At 41.3% G+C, this 20,738-nt stretch overlaps 1 protein-coding gene across 1 annotated transcript in view; it reads left to right on the top strand.

The window, feature by feature from the left end:
• The window catches only part of LOC149461208 (uncharacterized), a 329,662-nt gene that overhangs the window by 761 nt on the left and 308,163 nt on the right, over positions 1–20,738 (top strand). Inside the window, exons 2-4 of the mRNA XM_089678641.1 lie at positions 10,001–10,064; positions 12,520–12,572; positions 13,749–13,889. Of these exons, the coding sequence (XP_089534767.1) occupies positions 10,001–10,064; positions 12,520–12,572; positions 13,749–13,889 (258 nt within the window). The remainder of the gene's footprint in view (positions 1–10,000; positions 10,065–12,519; positions 12,573–13,748; positions 13,890–20,738) is intronic.

Below are 20,738 nucleotides of genomic sequence, written 5' to 3'. Positions count from 1 at the left end.
TTGCCCACAAAAACCAATCTGATACAGGTGTTAGATGAATATTGATTAAATCTGAAAGTCTTATTCTGACTGGCTATTGTAGGCAACTCAGACAGATTGTATAAAATACAAATATTCAGTTTAACCTATAGGAGTTTAGTTATTTTCTCGTAAGTAAAGGAAATCAGTACGAACTAAGGTATAAATTGATTTCTTGGGATTTTTTGATAACAAAGAACACATACTACATCACAAGAGCAATAGCATGTAAAATAGGTAAATTTAAATAATTTTTTGACAGATAAAGATACAAATGAACAAATCAAACTTCTTAACAGATTAGGCTTATCTCAAGTTTATTGTTTAAATCACACAAAGCAAAAATACATTTGGTGCTTATCCTACTAAAAATAATTGATAAAATATGTTACTTTAGGTCTTAGTTATTATAATAGCACTAAGGTACTTACGAAACTGTTTTCCCCTCTAGCCATGGAATTAAACAAAGGATTAGATCTCAACAACTGATCTGTTTAGTTTGGTGATAGAAGAGTAAAAATGAAAGTCAGTATGGGAAGGGTGACCAGATCTACAACTTTGTGAGAGCTTTCTGGTGCAGTACATGATAAAACTGAACTTTATATAGTGTAATATTATAGTTATATGGCTCACCATAAAAAAAACTGCATTCTCTACAAAAGAACTGTGTTGTGTTAGCATGTTGACCTGTTCTACAAACAATAAACTGCAGAGAAACCGGTCTTCACTAAGCATCTAGTTTTGTCTCACGTTGTCACTCATTCTTAGAATATCAGTTTATGTTTTCATGAAGTTAAATGCTGAGCCTGTATGGAGATTTCATATAGACAAAGGTTAAGTATTTCTTCCTGCTAGATTCTCATTGTGTGTCTTTTGCACATGTTAAGCACAATAGTAAATTTATTTCTGTTTTTCTTTTTTGTAGTTTACAAAAATATATAGTTTGAGAGTAAATGGGTTACATTTTCTCTTGTGCTGCAGCCAGTTTTTTTATTTTTTATTTTAGATTGAACAGGGATGAATTCAAATTTCTGTCAGGGTTTTATTTCTATCTATGAACCCATTAGGGAAATATTTCCTCAATTCCTGACCCTGTGATGCCCATACAACAAATGGGGGAAGCGGTCTTCATGAGGACAGGACAACAGCAATAGAAGCATTGTGAGAAGTTCTAAGGCTGGCCATAGATTAATCAGTTTTTTATTATATTATCTATCAGAATACACAGATTACCACTGCAGTCTATAACCTGTGGCACTGATCTAGGAGAAATTTTCTAACAGGGCGGTTGAGCAGAAATCGCTCAGAATTTTGATTTCTTTTCAACCACAGTGGCCATGCATTATTTATTTATTACAGGTACTTGTATAGCGCTGTCAATTTTACGCAGCGCTTTACATATATATTGTACATTCACATCAGTCCCTAACCCTCAAGGGGCGTACAATCTAAGGTCATACATGGATCAAAACTCTGCCAGTCCCTGCTGAACTGGCTGAATTTCAATCCATGTATGGCCAGCTTTATTCTTTCTTGCTGTACTATATATTTTCATTTTGGTTTGCGCCAACGTTGGAAAGAGACTCCTGACTAGGGAGACAGATGGAAATTGAAAAATGATAGTGGCCCTAACACTTCCCCACTACATGCTAAATTAAAGTGGTTCTAAAAGCTCAAGGGTTTTTACCTTCATGTATTCTATGCATGAAGGTAAAAAACCTTCTGTGTGCAGCTACCCCCCCAGCCCCCCCCAATCCTTACCTGAGCTCGCTCTGATCCTGATGATAGAATGCATGAAGGTAAAAAACCTTGAGCCTTTACAATAACTTTAATACTGTGGTGAATTTTTTCACCTGCTATCTTACCAGTTGCTGCAATTACTGCACTTTGTGAAAAAATGTTTTGTAACTTTGCAGGACTATAGTTTATGCATCTAGCACAACAATTTGTCCATTTTAACAGCATAAATGTAAATGTTACTTAAAGTGTATAAAGTGTTGATAAATCTAGTTCTTTCACAGTGAAATATTAGGAATTCCATTTTTCCTAGAATGTAGAATGAATTAGGTCTTAGGGCTCCGTTCACACTAGTGCTATTTTAGAGACATTTTCTGTGGACCTGTGTACAATAATCATAAACTGAGCCCCCCCATAAGCTCGCAACAAGGGAAAGACATGGCACACTCCAGCCACCTACTCATGTAAATTTGTTTTATTGTTCCGTCATACAAAAAATAAAAATACTCATTGCAATAAAGCAGAGCATGCAGCATGCAGTGCCAAATGGTTTCTTTATAGCAATGTTTCCGGGTAACATATGCCTCCATAGCATAGTCACTGTAAGACACAGTAACAACAGAGACTCTAGTTGAAAATGACTAATTGATCAAAACAGTTCAGAACAAAAACAGCTGCTTATAATTATCATCATGAACGGCCTCTTGCTCAGTAAAGTTCAGCGTAGCTCTGGAGGGGTCCCAGGACCAGTAACTCGAGACCACCCAACAGGAACAGGAGTACTTTTGATAGCAATTGGGAATGAGCTCAACGTGATAGCTGGGTTCTCCAGAATAGCTGCATGCCATTAGGTTCTGACTGTAGCTGAGGAACTTATCTTCCTTGAGTGGATCTATTGATTTCCCCTCTATGATGGCAATAACAGCATCTCTATTTCTGAAACGAAATGGCAACTTATAACAGTTTGTAGGACTTCAAATTGGGATTGCCTCTAACTTTATCTTTCATGCTTTCTCTGACCTTGTTGGACAGCAGTCCATTTACAACATGATTATTCAGCCATCCGTATATAGCATCCAAATCAGGTTGTCCTACTTGGCCCCTTTCACTACAGTGTCTTTCTGCTGGTGTGTCTTGCAGTTCCAGGGTATTTAATGGACTGGATTCTTCCACTCTCTGCTTTAAAGTGGGCCCTAACCTAGCCCACTTGACTAAGCAGTTCATTATCTTGTCAAGGGATTCCTGGTCTTCCACTGGACTTCAATGCCAAGTTTTGCCTGCTGAGAGGGTGGGATACCATATGATCAGATCAGGCCACCCAATCTCACTAAAGTCTTGACCTGGCTCTGTGTATTTGGGTAATTGTTGCAACAAGAATCCTGACATGTTGATTACTATTGCAGTGGAGGTAGGTTGCCAGCTTCTATCTGGAGTAGTACATATGGGCATCGCTGTTGCACCACTCCCTTCACCATTGTTTGACATGGCTTGGTGGTGAGCATGGTGGGTAAATGGAATCTGCAAAAACAGGTTAATGGCATTACAGCCAGGTAATTAACAGAAGGCAGGCAAATGGCTTTCCCTACATTTTCTCTGTGTGATTTAAACTTTACTTCCTGCTCAGAACTTTTCACGTTGTCTATAAATGTGCACTACTGGGATTTGCCATAATTGTTAAAACAGCTTTTAACAAAATAATTCTGTAAAATATAGTACTTTATCTGTTAAAGATTAGCAGCCAAGTTTCCTTTATAACATTTCCTAAGTACTTTTTTATTGCTCAGACTGTATCAATATCTGATCCAGAGATGCAAACATGACAGCTCTAATCACACCCTAAAGCTAGAAAAGGCCTCCCAGGCTGAATAGCAGTAACAGGTGCTTGCAGATAACAATGATACACAATACCATGTACAGTTAGACTCTTTCTCTGCTGTACAGATCACAATAGCCTTAAATTCCTTCAATAGGATTTGTGCTGCTCTCTCTTATCCATATCCAATGTTTTTTTCTGAGACTGGAGCTGTTCATTTATAGCATAGCTATTGAGAAGCCCAGTTCCTAAAGTATGGTGACACTCCAACCAAAACATTTTTTCTAGCTTTCAATAAAGTGAATCAGGCATAGAACCTATTTGGATTGTGTTCCCAGTAAGGAGACTTCCTCTGCAATTGGGACATATCCAACAGTAGTGCCCATTTACACTAGGAGTTGTGTTAACACATGGAACCTTCGTGAACCATGTTCTTTTGCGTTTAGATGTGCTGAGTATAAGCTGTGCATTCATTTTGAATTGGCTAGCAGCGCATCTCAATACCAACAAAAATTAGAGCTGTACTTTTTTCAACTTAAGACACCACAATACAAAGACAGCCCATATCTTTGCATTGTGAAGTATTTAAATACAGTACTGAGGTGTGCCGGAAAGGTGCATTAGAGTGCCATTCACACTTCACAAGTACTGGTAATTTTTAGGGGTAGAATTTTACTTTGCATTACCTTAACACATCAGAATGAATGGGCCCTTCAAGAAAACTGACAAAAGTGCTAACTTTTCCACACTGCACTTAAAAAGCTTCCCTAAACATAACCTGGCAGAAGATATGATTGCCAAATGGTTGTTCTGTAGAAGATCCTTACATAAACATACAACTGCATATGTAAGTATTTATGTTTTTAAGATGTATGCAGACATAATAGCACCCAACTTACTTTCTTCATACCAGAGAACTGTTTAATAATAAACTGGGCATAAAAACACATTCATGTCCTTAAAAAACAACAGGTGTTATCTGAAGAAAATATTTTCTTTAAAGATATTATCAATAAAGTGCTTCACAACAGATTTAATTCCACAAGATATCTGTAAACTGGATTCAATAATGTGCCAGAGCACCCCAGAGGTTACAGAGTTAAAAAGCTTATAAGGTTGCAAAAAAACACAGGTGAATCCAGTTCAACCTATATGTGTGTGATTTTTATTCTCTAACAACTCCCTGAATATTCTGCTTCCTGGAGAAAAAAATCCACATTTTTTTTAAGCTGTCGACACTCTCAGTCATTTTCCAGGGCAAGAGAATACGCATTTTTACTACTCTAACAGTAAATAACCCATTCCATAAGCTAAGGTTTTTCTAACCTGAAATAGTGTCCAGGAGTCTTCTTCAGAGACCCTAAACATTTTTTCACAGTTACTAAAGTCACCTTTGATATACTGCATTTGTATATTGTAATCATATCCACTTTCTTGCCACTTGTCTCCAGAGTCAATAACTGTAATCTATGTAATTGAGCTCAGAGCTGAGGTCCTCGGAAGATACTGTGCATGTGTGCGGCTTCCAAAATGCCTGATGATATCACCTCGTTCAAACTTCTCCCTACTTGTTTTTTCTCATAGACTTTTTCAGTAGCTGAACTGATAATATTGGACACAGATCTTCTCCCATACAACTTACACAGTGCCTAGTGTGTTGTTTAAAACAATGAGGTGTTTTTAGGGGCCCCCTATACTCACAAAGAAGTATATAAAACTAACCAAAATTGAAAACACTGTTAAATTATTGTCTGTGAAGTTCCTCATTTATCCATTATTAAAGTGGTTGTAAAGGCTAAAGGTTTTTTTACCTTAATGCATTCTATACATGAAGGTAAAACATCTTCTGTGTGCAGGACCCCCCCCCCCCAGCCCTCCTGATACTCACCTAAGCCCCCTCTAGATCCAGCATTGTGCATCGGAGTCTTGGTTATTCCGGGACTCCCTCTCCTCATTGACTGAGACAGCAGTGGAAGCCATTGGGTCCCACTGCTGTCAATCACAGCCAGTAAGCCAATCAGAAGATAGATGGGGCAGAGCTGGCTCCGTGTATGAATGGACGTATAGAGCTGCAGCTGGGGGGTGCACATGCTCAGGTAGCAGCTGCTTGCTGTGGGGGCACCTGACAGGAGGGAGGCACCAGGGGCGCCAGGAGCGTTGGCAGGAGACCCAAAAAGAGCAGAATCTGGGCTGCTCTGTGCAAAACCACTGCACACAGCAGGTAAGTATAGACATGTATGTTATTTTTTTATGGTTAAGTGAATATATTATCAGTCAGAAGAAACCATCGATTATCTCTCAGATACCCCCATATATTATTTATTTATGACTATATAACTGATGAACCTATTCAGCAGGAACTTAAATTACATATTTTGAAATGAGTCCCACGTTTCTTTAGTTTTAGTGTATTGATGTCACCTTTTGCAGGTTAATAAGTAACTCTGCTTTCTTAACAAAACAACTTCAAGTGTTTGCCATGTTGCTATGAACAAGACACATGTATATTGAGAAGCATTTCACATAAAACAACAGGGATTTTCTGCTATAAAGAACTAGGTAGAGGGTGGGGTATTCCTGTCAGCTTTGAGTCTTAAGTAAATAGCACTATTTATTGTACCATTCATATTTTTAGGTGAAGGACCTAACTCAATTTTTTTTTATTGTCATTGCATTTCCAGCTCTCTTAAAAGCTGGGAAGACCTTTGACGTTGTTCAATAAATTGCACTAAAAGTGATTCAGCAAATATGTATAGGGAGGAACTGTACTAAATTTGTTTCTGACATATACAAAGACGAAATCACAGACACAATATAAAATTGCACAGTGCCTAAAGGCAAACTACAATGGCTTTTAATTGCTTTAAAATAAGTTTATTTTAATGTTTACATGTTTATAAATGTATCTTTTTGCTTATTATTTTTTTTACAATTAAACCAAATTTAATTGAATTAAAACATGTTTTAAATATTTAATTTGATGTTTCCTGGACATTTTATTTGCAGAGTATTTTTGTGGGGATTTTTAATAAAATAATTGACACCAAAGGTTTTACAGGCAGTTCAAAGGGCAACAGTAAGATTGAACAGTTATAGAATTGTCTGGAATGTACCACCTGCTTGCTGCAAGTGATAAATGCTAAATATTGATATGCAGTATAGTAGTATTTCATATTTACTGACTAAATAGAAAAAATAAATAAAAAAGCCAAATAAATGATAAACCTTGAAATATAATATATACAGTATATGAATTAAACAGGATCTATGAATGGAGGGGATGGAGTTATCTATCATCCTCTGGTCCTCCACTCTTAGATCCTGTTTTAGGGTTTGCAGGGACAGGTAAGGATTTCAACTAAAAGAAGAGAAATGAAATCCCTTGTACTGATTTTTCTGTTTTTAATTTTAGCTACACTTAGGCTTTAACCAATCACTGCAGGATGACTAATCAAATTGGATCTTCCACCTCAGTGACATGATCTGCTTATTTAGGGTGCCCCCTCCCCAACATGCTAAAAGCGTTAATAATACTTGTAGGGTATGCTTGCCTTTACCAGGCTTCCCATCATAGTGCCTAGGCATAAGCCTTCTTTTGACAATGTTGAGTTGCCTAAATCCCACAAGAAGATGAGCCAGCACTGTGCTGCAGTGTCTTCCAGCAAGATTTGGGCATCTCATCCCTCCCAGGGAACTGGTCAGTAGGAGGGTGACATCACCCCTTGTACTACAGAAGTCAGGAGCAGATGAGTATATTATCTAACTACCCCCTCCCTTCCCCTGTTGCACACACATACAGGCTCCACAATGCAGGATTTAAGAAAGGGGAAGAGTGCTACATTAATTGCAAGGTCTGCTTTAAGACAATCACATTTATCTGTCTCATTTTAGCACAACAATTATAAGTAAGGTTTATAGGGGTGCAAAGTGATAAATATCTAATATTAATGTGCAAAAATCTATATTTACTTAGCAAGTAAAAACACAAAAATATAGAGAATAATATAGTATAAATATATAATAAAAATATATATTTCCGATGCATGGATAAATAATTACCAAATTAATTAATTTTCACAGATGCTTACTGAGCGGCCAGCACTAAAATCGAGGAGGAATTTACAGGGAGGGAGGTCATGCCTGTTCAGGTCCCCTGAGCCCTAGCTGACTTTAGCTCTCATCCCCTATCTCTCCTTTTTGCCTACTACTTTCCACTCTATTATTTTGTCTTTCTTTCATCCCTTTTATCACGTCATGCTAAAAGAACTGCTTTATACACAAGCACATTCACCTGCCTAAACAACAAGAGCCATGGTAGCATAGACCCGAGAAGGTTTCAACAAATCCCTGTCTATAGTTCATATAACCAATGCTTACGTCTGTGTTATGTATATGCCTATAGCATATGTCTCATATAATGACAGATAAAAATTGGTTAAACACAGAAAAAGAAACATTCCTTTTGCACAATGTAAAACACAAACAAGAAAGCGAGCGCTAAAACACAAACTGCTATAGCACCAAAAAGGCAACCAAAAAACCTCCAAAACCACTGTAATATATAATAGGTGCAGTGCTATAAAGAACTTATACCACTAATGAAATGCTGGTATTATTCAAGAAAAAAATGCGTAATAAAGTGCAAAATATAGTGCTGATATGATAAAGTACTGGTAATAATGCAATCATCAATAAATAAAGGAATAATAAATCAATGTCCCAATAAAGTGACAAATAGTACTAATAAGTAAAGTGACAATAATAAACGACTATCGATTGCACGGAAGTGACAATTCAATGTCCATAAAGGTGACAAAGTGGAGATCTAGGTAAGTATAGATCACGTGATGTGATAAAAGGCCAATCACAGCGGCGTTTTACCACGTGATCAGCCGTGTCCAATGACACGCTGATCACAGGGAAATGCAATTGCCGGTTCTCGGCTACACTTTCCTCACGCTGTCGGAACGTGGGGAAAGTACTGCCGAGAACCGGCAGTTGTCAGAGCAGGGATCGGCACCGATCATCAGGGCACGGTGCCACCCACCAGTGCCCATTAGTGCCACCCACCTGTGCCCATCAGTGTCACCCACTTGTGTCACCCACCTGTGCCCATCTGTGCCACCCACCTGTGCCCATCAGTGCCACCCACCAGTGCCCGTCAGTGCAGCCCAGCAGTGCTGCCAGTCAGTGCCCAGCAGTTGCACTAGTCAGTGCCCATCAGTGCCGCCAGTCAGTGCCCAGCAGTGCCGCCAGTCAGTGCCGACTATCAGTACTCATCATCAGTGCCACCTATCAGTTCCACCTATCAGTGCCGCCTATCTGTGCCACCTCATTAGTGCTGCCTATCAGTGCCCTTCAGTGCTGCCTATCAGTGGCCATCAGTGCTGCCTATCAGTGCCCATCAGTGCTGCCTATCAGTGCTGCCTCATCAACGCACATCAGTGAAGGAGAAAAAGTACCTGTTTGCAAAATTTTATAATAGAAACAAAGAAACCTTTTTTTTAAACTTTTTTGCTTTTTTTTGTTTATAGCGCAAAAAATAAAACCCCCAGCGGCAAGTAAATACCACCAAAAGAAAGCTCTATTTGCGAGAAAAAAATGATAAAAATTTCATATGGGTACAATTTTGCATGACCATGCAATTGTCATTCAAAGTGCGACAGCGCTGAACACAGAAAATTGGCCTGGTAAGGAAATGGGTATAAGTGCCCGGTAGGCAAGTTGTTAAAGAGATGTCACTTAAAAAGGTGCTGTCAGGTATAAAGTGCAGACACCTAACAGATTTCCCAGTTACATTTCCTAAGATTCAACAATAATAACTGTTAATGTATGCTGCTGCAGGTACAGTATGTATAGATATCCAGGGATGTGCTCTTTTTTCTGGTTCTTTAATTTGAAGTGTGGCCCTTCTGATCTATAACAAGGTTTTGGAAGTGGGAGACAGCAGGTTAAGGTCTACTTTAGCTGATTAGATTTAGAGTAAAGATTTTAATATGTGCTAAGCTACCTTTATAACTGAATCTACTGATCCCTTTGATACGTAATTTTTTGTGTGTTTTATTTTTTCAATCCTATTTATAACAAAAATGCCCTTTTGTGATATGCTATATAAATACTGTATAACCATTATTTGTTCTGTCTTTTCTGAAATTTTCCCTTTACCTTTTCATAGTGAAGCCAGCTATAGTTTCTTATGTTTTCCCACATTGTTTAAATAGAGCTTATTAGTAGCCGATATTAATCATATCATCATATCTATACATGACACATTACGTTTTCAGAAGATGTATAGCCTTCTTGTGTAAACCAGTTTAATGCATTTTATCAAAGCTCCAGCCCTATTTCTTTAGAATGTATACACTGAGAGTACCTTTCTTATACTCAGCTTAAATAAAACATTAACATATCTCATTTTATTTGTAACTGCAGATTGTCTTTACAATGGGAAGGTGATCATCCATGGAGAAACTGTGACTGATGGCTGCAGGATCTGGTAAGTATCTAAATCTGGTAATATCATTTAATAAAAAAACTTTTTTTTATACGAAGAATGTATTTAATCTAAAATCTGTCTAATAGACATGCTGTTTTTATGAAAGAGATTAATTATATAGGCAATACTGTGACCAACTTTGACATGCTATGAAAAGGGTCAGTCCATCCAGACATACAAAAGAGCTCACAGAGCTCTCATACCACTATTTTAACCTAACCTAAACATTGGTGTGAGAAGGCTGTGATAGAAGCAGTGCTTTTACTATCTTTAGTGACATTTACACTTGTTCTGGGACAGTGAGGTAGTGAAATCAGGATCAGCATAGCTGCAAAAATATAAAAATACAAGTGACGAACAACAGCTATTATATTTCAAGCTTCCTTAAAATGTACTTTACTCGCCAAGATCCCTGATTGCCCCAGCAGGTGGAGCTGTAAATTGGTATTTTTAAATGAAAAGGGAATCATACAGTAAATTTAGTAAATGAGATGTGTGCATCCTAACTTAGAATTATGATATATTTTGAATTCAGATTATGTTCTGGAAGATATCGGACTTCAAGTTTCTTACATTTTGCTTGTTGTAGTACTCATGACCAGCCACAAGAAAGCATAGGGGCACAAATTCCTAAAAAGAAACTATAACCATCCAAGTTATGATAAGGTGGTCTAAAAGGAACCCCAAACTATAACCAGTGTGAAGCTCAGCGGAGCCTTCCTTAAACAGAAGGTAGCTGCATTGTTCACTTTATTCACAAATCAAAAATGTAAAAGGCATTATTCTTTATTTAAGATAGTGAGCAGAACCATTAAAATCATTCCTTTATTCCTATGGGCTATATGTGAATCCAGAACTGCTGCTTCATAATATAGATACAGTATAATAATTCTGGAGCCATTTATTTTAAACTGCATTCAGTCGTTTCTAGCTTATTAGCCATCATAAGTGTAAATTATACTGTTAAACCAAATGGCTCCTGGTGCATTTTATTAACCACATATGATGGCTACAGAGCAGTTCTCTAGTTTTGTGAGGGTGTCTATGGTCATCCTCCCAGAGGATATGCTCATCGGGTGCACTCTATCACCGCTGTGCCCTGTGGACACAGCTGATCACAGATTGAGGTAAAGTGCCAATCACAGAGACCCTTTATCATGTGATCAGTTGTGTCTTAATCACAGCTGATCACATGTAAACAGACTTGCCGGTTATCAGCAGCCTTTTCCTCACACACTGTGTTTGTGTGACAAGGAAATAGCCAATACCCAGCGAGACTATCAGCACTTTGTTTACACTGATATCAGTGCCCTGATAACCAGTGCAGCCCCATCAGTGCCCATCAGTGTAGCTTGTCAGTGTAGCTTATCAGTGCCAATCAGTGCCCATCAGTGGAACATATCAGTGCCTCCTCATCAGTGCCCATCAATCAAGCTTATCAGTGCCCACAGTGCAGCCTCGTCAGTGTCCAAGTGCCCATCAGTTCCCCCTCATCAATGTGACCTCATTAGTTCCCATCAGTGGAGTCTCATTAGTGCCCATCAGTGCAGCCTCTTCAGTGCACATCAAGAAGAAAAATTATGTATTTGCAAAATTTTACAACAGGAATGAAGAAAAAGGGTTTTCTTTCTAAATGGTTGGTCCTTTTTTTGTTTGTTTAGCAAAAAAATTACAAACCCAGTGATGATTAAATACCAACAAAAGAAAGCTCTTTCTGTCTCAAAAAAATTATAAAAATGTCAAATGGGTGCAGTGTTGCATGACCACGCAATTGTCATTCAAAGTGCGACAGTGCTGAAAGCTGAAATTTGGCCTGGGCAGGAAGGGGTGAAAGTGCCCTGTACTGAAGTGAATAATAAATTAGTTGAGAAGTAGAGATGACCCCTTGGTCGATTGTGCGGGTGTTTGTCTGAACCCTGGACTTTTAGCCTGTTTGTCAGGAGCTGAACATTGTATATGGTAGTGGGTTTTTCTCCAGCTACTGTACAGCATATGAGAGTTTCCTTCTTTCATTGACAATGGCTGTTAAGGAAGCAGTGGGTACCTGCACCCATCACTTCCTAAGAAACCAGCGGCATCATCCACACCTTATTTATTTACTAGCCTTAAATCCCCAACTATGAAAACAATGCATGGGGTTCCTCATCACTCATACTATGGCCTACAATGTGCATCTATCATCAAAAACCTAATCCAGTGATGCAAAATCAAGCAGATCCATGCCAAAAATGATGCCCGACATCCACCAACACTCCAAAAGAAAGGAACCCACCACCAACATGATCCCCTCCTGATAACTGCTCGTCCTCAACTGACGGCTCTTGTGGATCACAGCTCAATATAAAAAAAGGGGTAGCCTCCTGGTGATGTAATTTGATAAATATCGACATGACCTCTGTATCCTCTATGTTTTAACTTAATTTCCTTTTTTAACATTTTTATTTTCCACTTTCAGTGAATGTGACAATGGTGAAATTAAAGACTGTGTTATGGAGGCTGACTGCACTTGTAAGTTGTTTTTTAAAGAGCTGAGATGTTTAGGGGTGTGGAAGGGGGAAAGTCTACTTCAAAGTAAACTTGGCATTGATAACAACATGTAGTGTTTATAATAATGCAGTCTTTCCTTTCAGGGAGAGGTATGTGCATTGTTATTTAGATGTAATCTCTCCCTTAGAGAAGAAGTGTCAGCCCAATGTCATGGAGACCTGGGCATAACAACAGTGACAAATAGTTTGCCTGGGCTTATAGAAGAGGATCAAACTGGCAATTAACATAGTTATTAGTTTCCTTTCATGTAAAATTGCTAGCATCTTTAGTTCTTGACCGTTTTTTGAGTATCTGCAATCAGAACTGAAAACAGACAAGAAAATTGTAAGTGAAAAATATAAAAATCAGTAATAAGTAACCCTGAAAATGTATAACAATTTATGAGTGGGATATACACATTAAGTGGGATTACTAAAAATTCTCACTGATGGTCTTTCAAGTGAAACTGAGTAAAAGTGAGCGTGCAAAAAAACCAAAGCCCCATACCATCTCTACAGCATTAGTTGCCCAATTTCAGTCGCTTTCATAGTATGATAATGTATCTGTTTTTCTACAGGCAACATGCCTAGGAGGAGTAAATGATCAGAAAATCATACAAAAAGTACTGCTTTCGAAAAGATCGTACGATAATCTGATCGGCAGTACACAGGTTTCATCTGAAATAATTCAAAGGGACAAGCAGGAACATTTTTCTTGCACAACACCAGATCATACAATTTTAATTTAATCAGTATAGTTTTCATCTGAAAATACAATACAAATACAATACAATATATTACATCACTTCCGCATTATTATTCTGTCCTACGAAAATTTTCGTAACTTTAGTAACCTTTTCATTATCAATATGAGACTAGCATGCAAAAAAAAAAAAAAACGGATGATCATTCATCTAATATTCTTATTGTGTGTACAATTGGCTTAAGGAGCCTAATAATTAATAGACTTAAGGAGCCTATTACTGTATTTGTTCAAATGATCAGATATCAACTATTACAGTGGTGGATGTGGGTTGGTTCACTGTTCTGTTATTTTTCCCTTAGTATAGAATACAATATATGTATTATGAACCTAGTCTAATTTCATTCATCCCCTCTGTTGTTCCCATTTGTCATTATTTTTTTGTTTTCATATTAGCCAAGAAACTTCAAACTTCTAATGGAGTTAGCGCTGATTTTGAAGATGACCCCATTGTCATTGATAGCAGTTTGGGATCGCTGTTAAAACGCAGAAAACGATCTTTCTTTGATGGAAACCTAAAACAAGCTGGAAAATCAGGTATTTTTTTAATTACCATTTATTATTTTTTTCATTTCTCGCTGTCTTAGCAAAATAAGTGTATGTTTATAAGTCTATATGTATTAAATATATATTAAATAGCATACATGACTGACTTTTGCAAACCAAATACGTAAGTACTAATGTTAAGACTCCATACACACTAGCAGGTTTTTAAGCTCATAGAAGCTATTATGGGCATTTTTCTTTCTGCTTCTAGAAGCTAATAGTGTTTTCCTATGTGTCCATGTACACTATTTTATGCTAGAAGTGTTTTTCAAGCTTCAGCATTTAGGAGAAGAAGAAAAAATAGTGTTAGTAAAGTTTGGGGAGTATTTCCTGGCAGACAAAATTGCTGAATGCTCCTAAACACTTCTAAATGCTAGTAAAAAAACTCCTAACAGCTTTTTGTAGCTTTTGTTTCTTCATGTATTGTAAAAACGCTAAAAAAAAGGCAAATGCTCTTAAACACTACTAAAACGCTACTACAAGCCTGCACAAAATGCTATTATCAGAGTTTTCATCTAGCATTTTTTTCTAGCGTTTTTTAAACTCTAGTGTGCATGGAGCCTAAATGTAATTTATGCAACTATTGTATGTTTAGCAAACTGTACCTTTTGTTTAGTAATTTACACAAATGTAGCTTATACTTAAAGGATAACAATGGTTTTAATTATAGTAATATATAAATATATTATAATATAATTAAATATACAGATTATTAATAATACATACAGTATATACAGTATTCATGTTTTGTATCATCTTAGTTTTGGATGGAGTAGGGAAGGGTTAGAACCACTGTCATGTTTTTATTGCCTTTCAGGGCTCCATTAAAGAGATTCCCCAACTAAGGCAGAAATTAAAATGCTTTCCTATTAGAAGAGTAGTTAGAAGAGTATAAAAAAGTTAGAACCTTTGTCAAATGGGGGGCTGAATTGTTTCTTTTATGTGATTCTTCAAATTGGAACTTCAGTCAGGTATATGATGTAATTTCAAGACAAAAGAATACCAGCAGTGGTTTGGCTCAGGTCTCAAATCAGAGAAAGAAAATACAAGAAGCATGAAATACAGTCCAGCAGTAGTTTTTATTATTATTATTATTATTACTATTATTAAATGACACATTCAGTTAAAGTTTTTGAAGCCTTTGACGCTTTATCTGAATGTGTAATTTAATAAAATAGATTTCTCTTCATATCCTGTGTTCTGAAACCATTGTCAACAGGGCAGAAAGTAAGGGTGGCTCTCTGTAACAATATCAGTATAGATCAACATGCTTAGATGTAAATAATAGTTAACATTTACAAAGATGTGAAAAGACATTTCACTTTAGCAGGTAAACCATGAGACCACCTATAGAAACTCTCTCCCATCAGTAAGAGGTCTAAACCCCACATACTGCCCAGTGACTGCCATTCCCTTGCAGATATATTGTCCCCCAAATTTGCAGGATAACTGATACTCTCAGAAAAGAGAACCATAGGCAAATACCTGTGCTGTATATGGATTGTCTTATACACTAAAAGGTTCTAAATAATGCTACATTTCTACAATTTCCAGGTAACAAAGGTGGTACTAAAATGGACATAAAGGTTGCAGTAACCGAAGGAGTTGCTGATATAAAGAACCTTGGGAAATGGCAGAATCTAGAAAAGAGTAACTTAACTGCTTAGTCTTTAAATGATCTCGTTTACCTTGTATGGAAACAATTCAATCACAATTAGAGATGAGCGAATCGAAGTAGGCGAAGTGGAATTCGTTTCGAATATTAGGAAAATTTCGATTCGCGTCGAATCCGAAAATAAGCAGACTTCGGATGCGCGAATCGAAATTTTTCCTAAAATGGCGGTGACATGTGCGGCGACGGAGCGGGGATGTCTGGGAAGGCGCGCAGACAAGGCGCGCTGACCCATAATGCATTCATTCATGACATGTGATCGCATTAGCCAATCAGCAGCCAGCCAGCCAGCACAGTGTAATGGTCGAGCTATAAATGGCGGCCATTTTAGAATTCTCCATTTGCCTCCAGTCATTCAACAGAGGCAGACCTGGCTGTATTCAGGGAGAGAGTTAGGGACACAGAAACGTTACTTAGGGACACAGAAACGTTAGTTAGGGCCACAGAATCGTTACTTAGGGCCACAGAAACGTTACTTAGGGCCACAGAAACGTTACTTAGGGACACAGAATTGTTACTCAGGGACAGACACAGAATTGTTACTGAGGGATACAGAATTGTTACTGAGGGCCACAGAATCGTTACTTAGGGCCACAGAAACGTTACTTAGGGCCACAGAATTGTTACTTAGGGACAGACACAGAATTGTTACTGAGGGACACAGATTTGTTACTGAGGGCCACAGAAACGTTACTTAGGGCCACAGAAACGTTACTTAGGGCCACAGAATCGTTACTTAGGGCCACAGAAACGTTACTTAGGGCCACAGAAACGTTACTTAGGGCCACAGAATTGTTACTTAGGGACAGACACAGAATTGTTATTGAGGGACACAGAATTGTTACTGAGGGCCACAGAACCGTTACTTAGGGCCACAGAAACGTTACTTAGGGCCACAGAATTGTTACTTAGGGACAGACACAGAATTGTTACTGAGGGACAGAGATTTGTTACTGAGGGCCACAGAAACGTTACTTAGGGCCACAGAAACGTTACTTAGGGCCACAGAATCGTTAGTTAGGGCCACAGAAACGTTACTTAGGGACACAGAATTGTTACTCACTGACAGACACAGAATTGTTACTGAGGGATACAGAATTGTTACTGAGGGCCACAGAATCGTTACTTAGGGCCACAGAAACGTTACTTAGGGCCACAGAATTGTTACTTAGGGACAGACACAGAATTGTTTTTGAGGGACACAGATTTGTTACTGAGGGCCACAGAAACGTTACTTAGGGCCACAGAAACGTTACTTAGGGCCACAGAATCGTTACTTAGGGCCACAGAAACGTTACTTAGGGCCACAGAATTGTTACTTAGGGACAGACACAGAATTGTTATTGAGGGACACAGAATTGTTACTGAGGGCCACAGAACCGTTACTTAGGGCCACAGAAACGTTACTTAGGGACAGACACAGAATTGTTACTGAGGGCCACAGAAACGTTACTTAGGGCCACAGAAACGTTACTTAGGGCCACAGAATCGTTACTTAGGGCCACAGAAACGTTACTTAGGGCCACAGAAACGTTACTTAGGGCCACAGAATTGTTACTTAGGGACAGACACAGAATTGTTACTGAGGGACACAGAATTGTTACTGAGGGACACAGAATTGTTACTGAGGAACACAGAATTGTTACTGAGGGACACAGAATTGTTACTCAGCGACAGACACAGAATTGTTACTCAGGGACAGACACAGAATTGTTACAGAGGGATACAGAATTGTTACTGAGGGCCACAGAACTGTTACTTAGGGCCACAGAAACGTTACTCAGGGACACAGAATTGTTACTCAGGGACAGACACAGAATTGTTACTCAGGGACACAGAATCGTTTAATTAAAGAATATGTCAGACAACATGCAGAGGAGTGGCAGAGGAGGCAATGTTTTAGGAGCGAGCAGACGTGGCAGCAGAGGAAGGGGTCGAGGCAGCACTAGTCGCAGCCAGAGGCCAGTGCTCCCGGTGTCATCCAGCGGTCGCGTCTCCACCGACAACCCTGCCGTCATCGATTGGTTGGCTCGGTCATCTTCCTCTTCCCAGGTCACCTCTGACACCTACAGCCAACAGTCGGTGGGTACGTCAGACACAACCGTTAGTTGGCATGGCCCGGGAGCAAGCCCACTGAAATCACGTGTCCTCTACCTGCCCCTGTCCTTTGGTGTTCCCTCACCAAGCGAAGTATCGCATGCTGTGGGCTCAGCCCCACTGTACAGTGAGGAAGAGCTAACAGAGGGCGGTCAGGAACGGGGGGAGACATCCGCCTCTTCAGCAGCCAGGCGAAGAAGTAGTGGCAAGGAGAGTGGCTCGGTAGCCGGTCTAGAGACAGGTCTGTCTCCTGACCCACACGCAGCCGAGGGGGCTAGTAGTGAGGCGGAGACCCTAATTGATGATGATGAGGCTGATCGCACTTGGCAGCCTCGTCATCAGGCTATTGCTTCCGCATCATCAGGAGAAGAGGGTGGCAGCTTGGCAGCGAGCAAAACAGTCGGTGGGTTGTCTCCATCGCCACACTCTGCCATGTGCCACTTTCAGGTCTCCTCACACACTGCTGGTGTGTTCCATTTTTTGTCATAGGGTGCTGGCAGATTACGGGCCTCCCATAGCTGCTGCCAGGCCCCTAATCTGCCATTGGCCCCTGTACTGCCTCCTCATGCTGCTGCCAGGTCCAGAGTCTCTCATGGGTCCCTGTACGGCCTCCCATTGATGCTGTCTCCATCGCCACACTCTGCCATGTGCTACTTTCAGGTCTCCTCACACTGCTGGTGTGTTCCATTTTTTGTCATAGGGTGCTGGCAGATTACGGGCCTCCCATAGCTGCTGCCAGGCCCCTAATCTGCCATGGGCCCCTGTACCGCCTCCTCATGCTGCTGCCAGGTCCACAGTGTCTCATGAGTCCCTGTACGGCCTCCCATTGCTGCTGTCTCCATCGCCACACTCTGCCATGTGCCACTTTCAGGTCTCCTCACACACTGCTGGTGTGTTCCATTTTTTGTCATAGGGTGCTGGCAGATTACGGGCCTCCCATAGCTGCTGCCAGGCCCCTAATCTGCCATGGGCCCCTGTACCGCCTCCTCATGCTGCTGCCAGGTCCAGAGTCTCTCATGGGTCCCTGTACGGACTCCCATTGCTGCTGTCTCCATCGCCACACTCTGCCATGTTCCACTTTCAGGTCTCCTCACACACTGCTGGTGTGTTCCATTTTTTGTCATAGGGTGCTGGCAGATTACGAGCCTCTTATAGCTGCTGCCAGGCCCGTAATCTGCCATGGGCCCCTGTACCGCCTCCTCGTGCTGCTGCCAGGTCCACAGTGTCTCATGCCATGTGCCACTTTCAGGTCTCCTCACACTGCTGGTGTGTTCCATTTTTTGTCATAGGGTGCTGGCAGATTACGGGCCTCCCATAGCTGCTGCCAGGCCCCTAATCTGCCATGGGCCCCTGTACCGCCTCCTCATGCTGCTGCCAGGTCCACAGTGTCTCATGGGTCCCTGTACGGCCTCCCATTGCTGCTGTCTCCATCGCCACACTCTGCCATGTGCCACTTTCAGGTCTCCTCACACTGCTGGTGTGTTCCATTTTTTGTCATAGGGTGCTGGCAGATTACGAGCCTCCCATAGCTGCTGCCAGGCCCCTAATCTGCCATGGGCCCCTGTACCGCCTCCTCATGCTGCTGCCAGGTCCAGAGTCTCTCATGGGTCCCTGTACGGCCTCCCATTGCTGCTGTCTCCATCGCCACACTCTGCCATGTGCCACTTTCAGGTCTCCTCACACTGCTGGTGTGTTCCATTTTTTGTCATAGGGTGCTGGCAGATTACGGGCCTCCCATAGCTGCTGCCAGGCCCCTAATCTGCCATGGGCCCCTGTACCGCCTCCTCATGCTGCTGCCAGGTCCAGAGTCTCTCATGGGTCCCTGTACGGCCTCCCATTGCTGCTGTCTCCATCGCCACACTCTGCCATGTTCCACTTTCAGGTCTCCTCACACACTGCTGGTGTGTTCCATTTTTTGTCATAGGGTGCTGGCAGATTACGGGCCTCCCATAGCTGCTGCCAGGCCCCTAATCTGCCATGGGCCCCTGTACCGCCTCCTCATGCTGCTGCCAGGTCCACAGTGTCTCATGCCATGTGCCACTTTCAGGTCTCCTCACACTGCTGGTGTGTTCCATTTTTTGTCATAGGGTGCTGGCAGATTACGGGCCTCCCATTGCTGCTGCCAGGCCCCTAATCTGCCATGGGCCCCTGTACCGCCTCCTCATGCTGCTGCCAGGTCCACAGTGTCTCATGGGTCCCTGTACAGCCTCCCATTGCTGCTGTCTCCATCGCCACACTCTGCCATGTGCCACTTTCAGGTCTCCTCACACTGCTGGTGTGTTCCATTTTTTGTCATAGGGTGCTGGCAGATTACGGGCCTCCCATAGCTGCTGCCAGGCCCCTAATCTGCCATGGGCCCCTGTACCGCCTCCTCATGCTGCTGCCAGGTCCAGAGTCTCTCATGGGTCCCTGTACGGCCTCCCATTGCTGCTGTCTCCATCGCCACACTCTGCCATGTGCCACTTTCAGGTCTCCTCACACTGCTGGTGTGTTCCATTTTTTGTCATAGGGTGCTGGCAGATTACGGGCCTCCCATAGCTGCTGCCAGGCCCCTAATCTGCCATGGGCCCCTGTACCGCCTCCTCATGCTGCTGCCAGGTCCAGAGTCTCTCATGGGTCCCTGTACGGCCTCCCATTGCTGCTGTCTCCATCGCCACACTCTGCCATGTGCCACTTTCAGGTCTCCTCACACACTGCTGGTGTGTTCCATTTTTTGTCATAGGGTGCTGGCAGATTACGGGCCTCCCATAGCTGCTGCCAGGCCCCTAATCTGCCATTGGCCCCTGTACCGCCTCCTCATGCTGCTGCCAGGTCCACAGTGTCTCATGCCATGTGCCACTTTCAGGTCTCCTCACACTGCTGGTGTGTTCCATTTTTTGTCATAGGGTGCTGGCAGTTTACGGGCCTCCCATTGCTGCTGCCAGGCCCCTAATCTGCCATGGGCCCCTGTACCGCCTCCTCATGCTGCTGCCAGGTCCACAGTGTCTCATGGGTCCCTGTACGGCCTCCCATTGCTGCTGTCTCCATCGCCACACTCTGCCATGTGCCACTTTCAGGTCTCCTCACACTGC

Source organism: Staurois parvus, unplaced genomic scaffold (assembly GCF_062004578.1).
Source record: "Staurois parvus isolate SC_StPar_1 unplaced genomic scaffold, SC_StPar_1.0 ptg000207l, whole genome shotgun sequence".
NCBI classification, from domain to species: domain Eukaryota; kingdom Metazoa; phylum Chordata; class Amphibia; order Anura; family Ranidae; genus Staurois; species Staurois parvus.
This window is presented reverse-complemented; position numbering and strand designations above follow the sequence as displayed.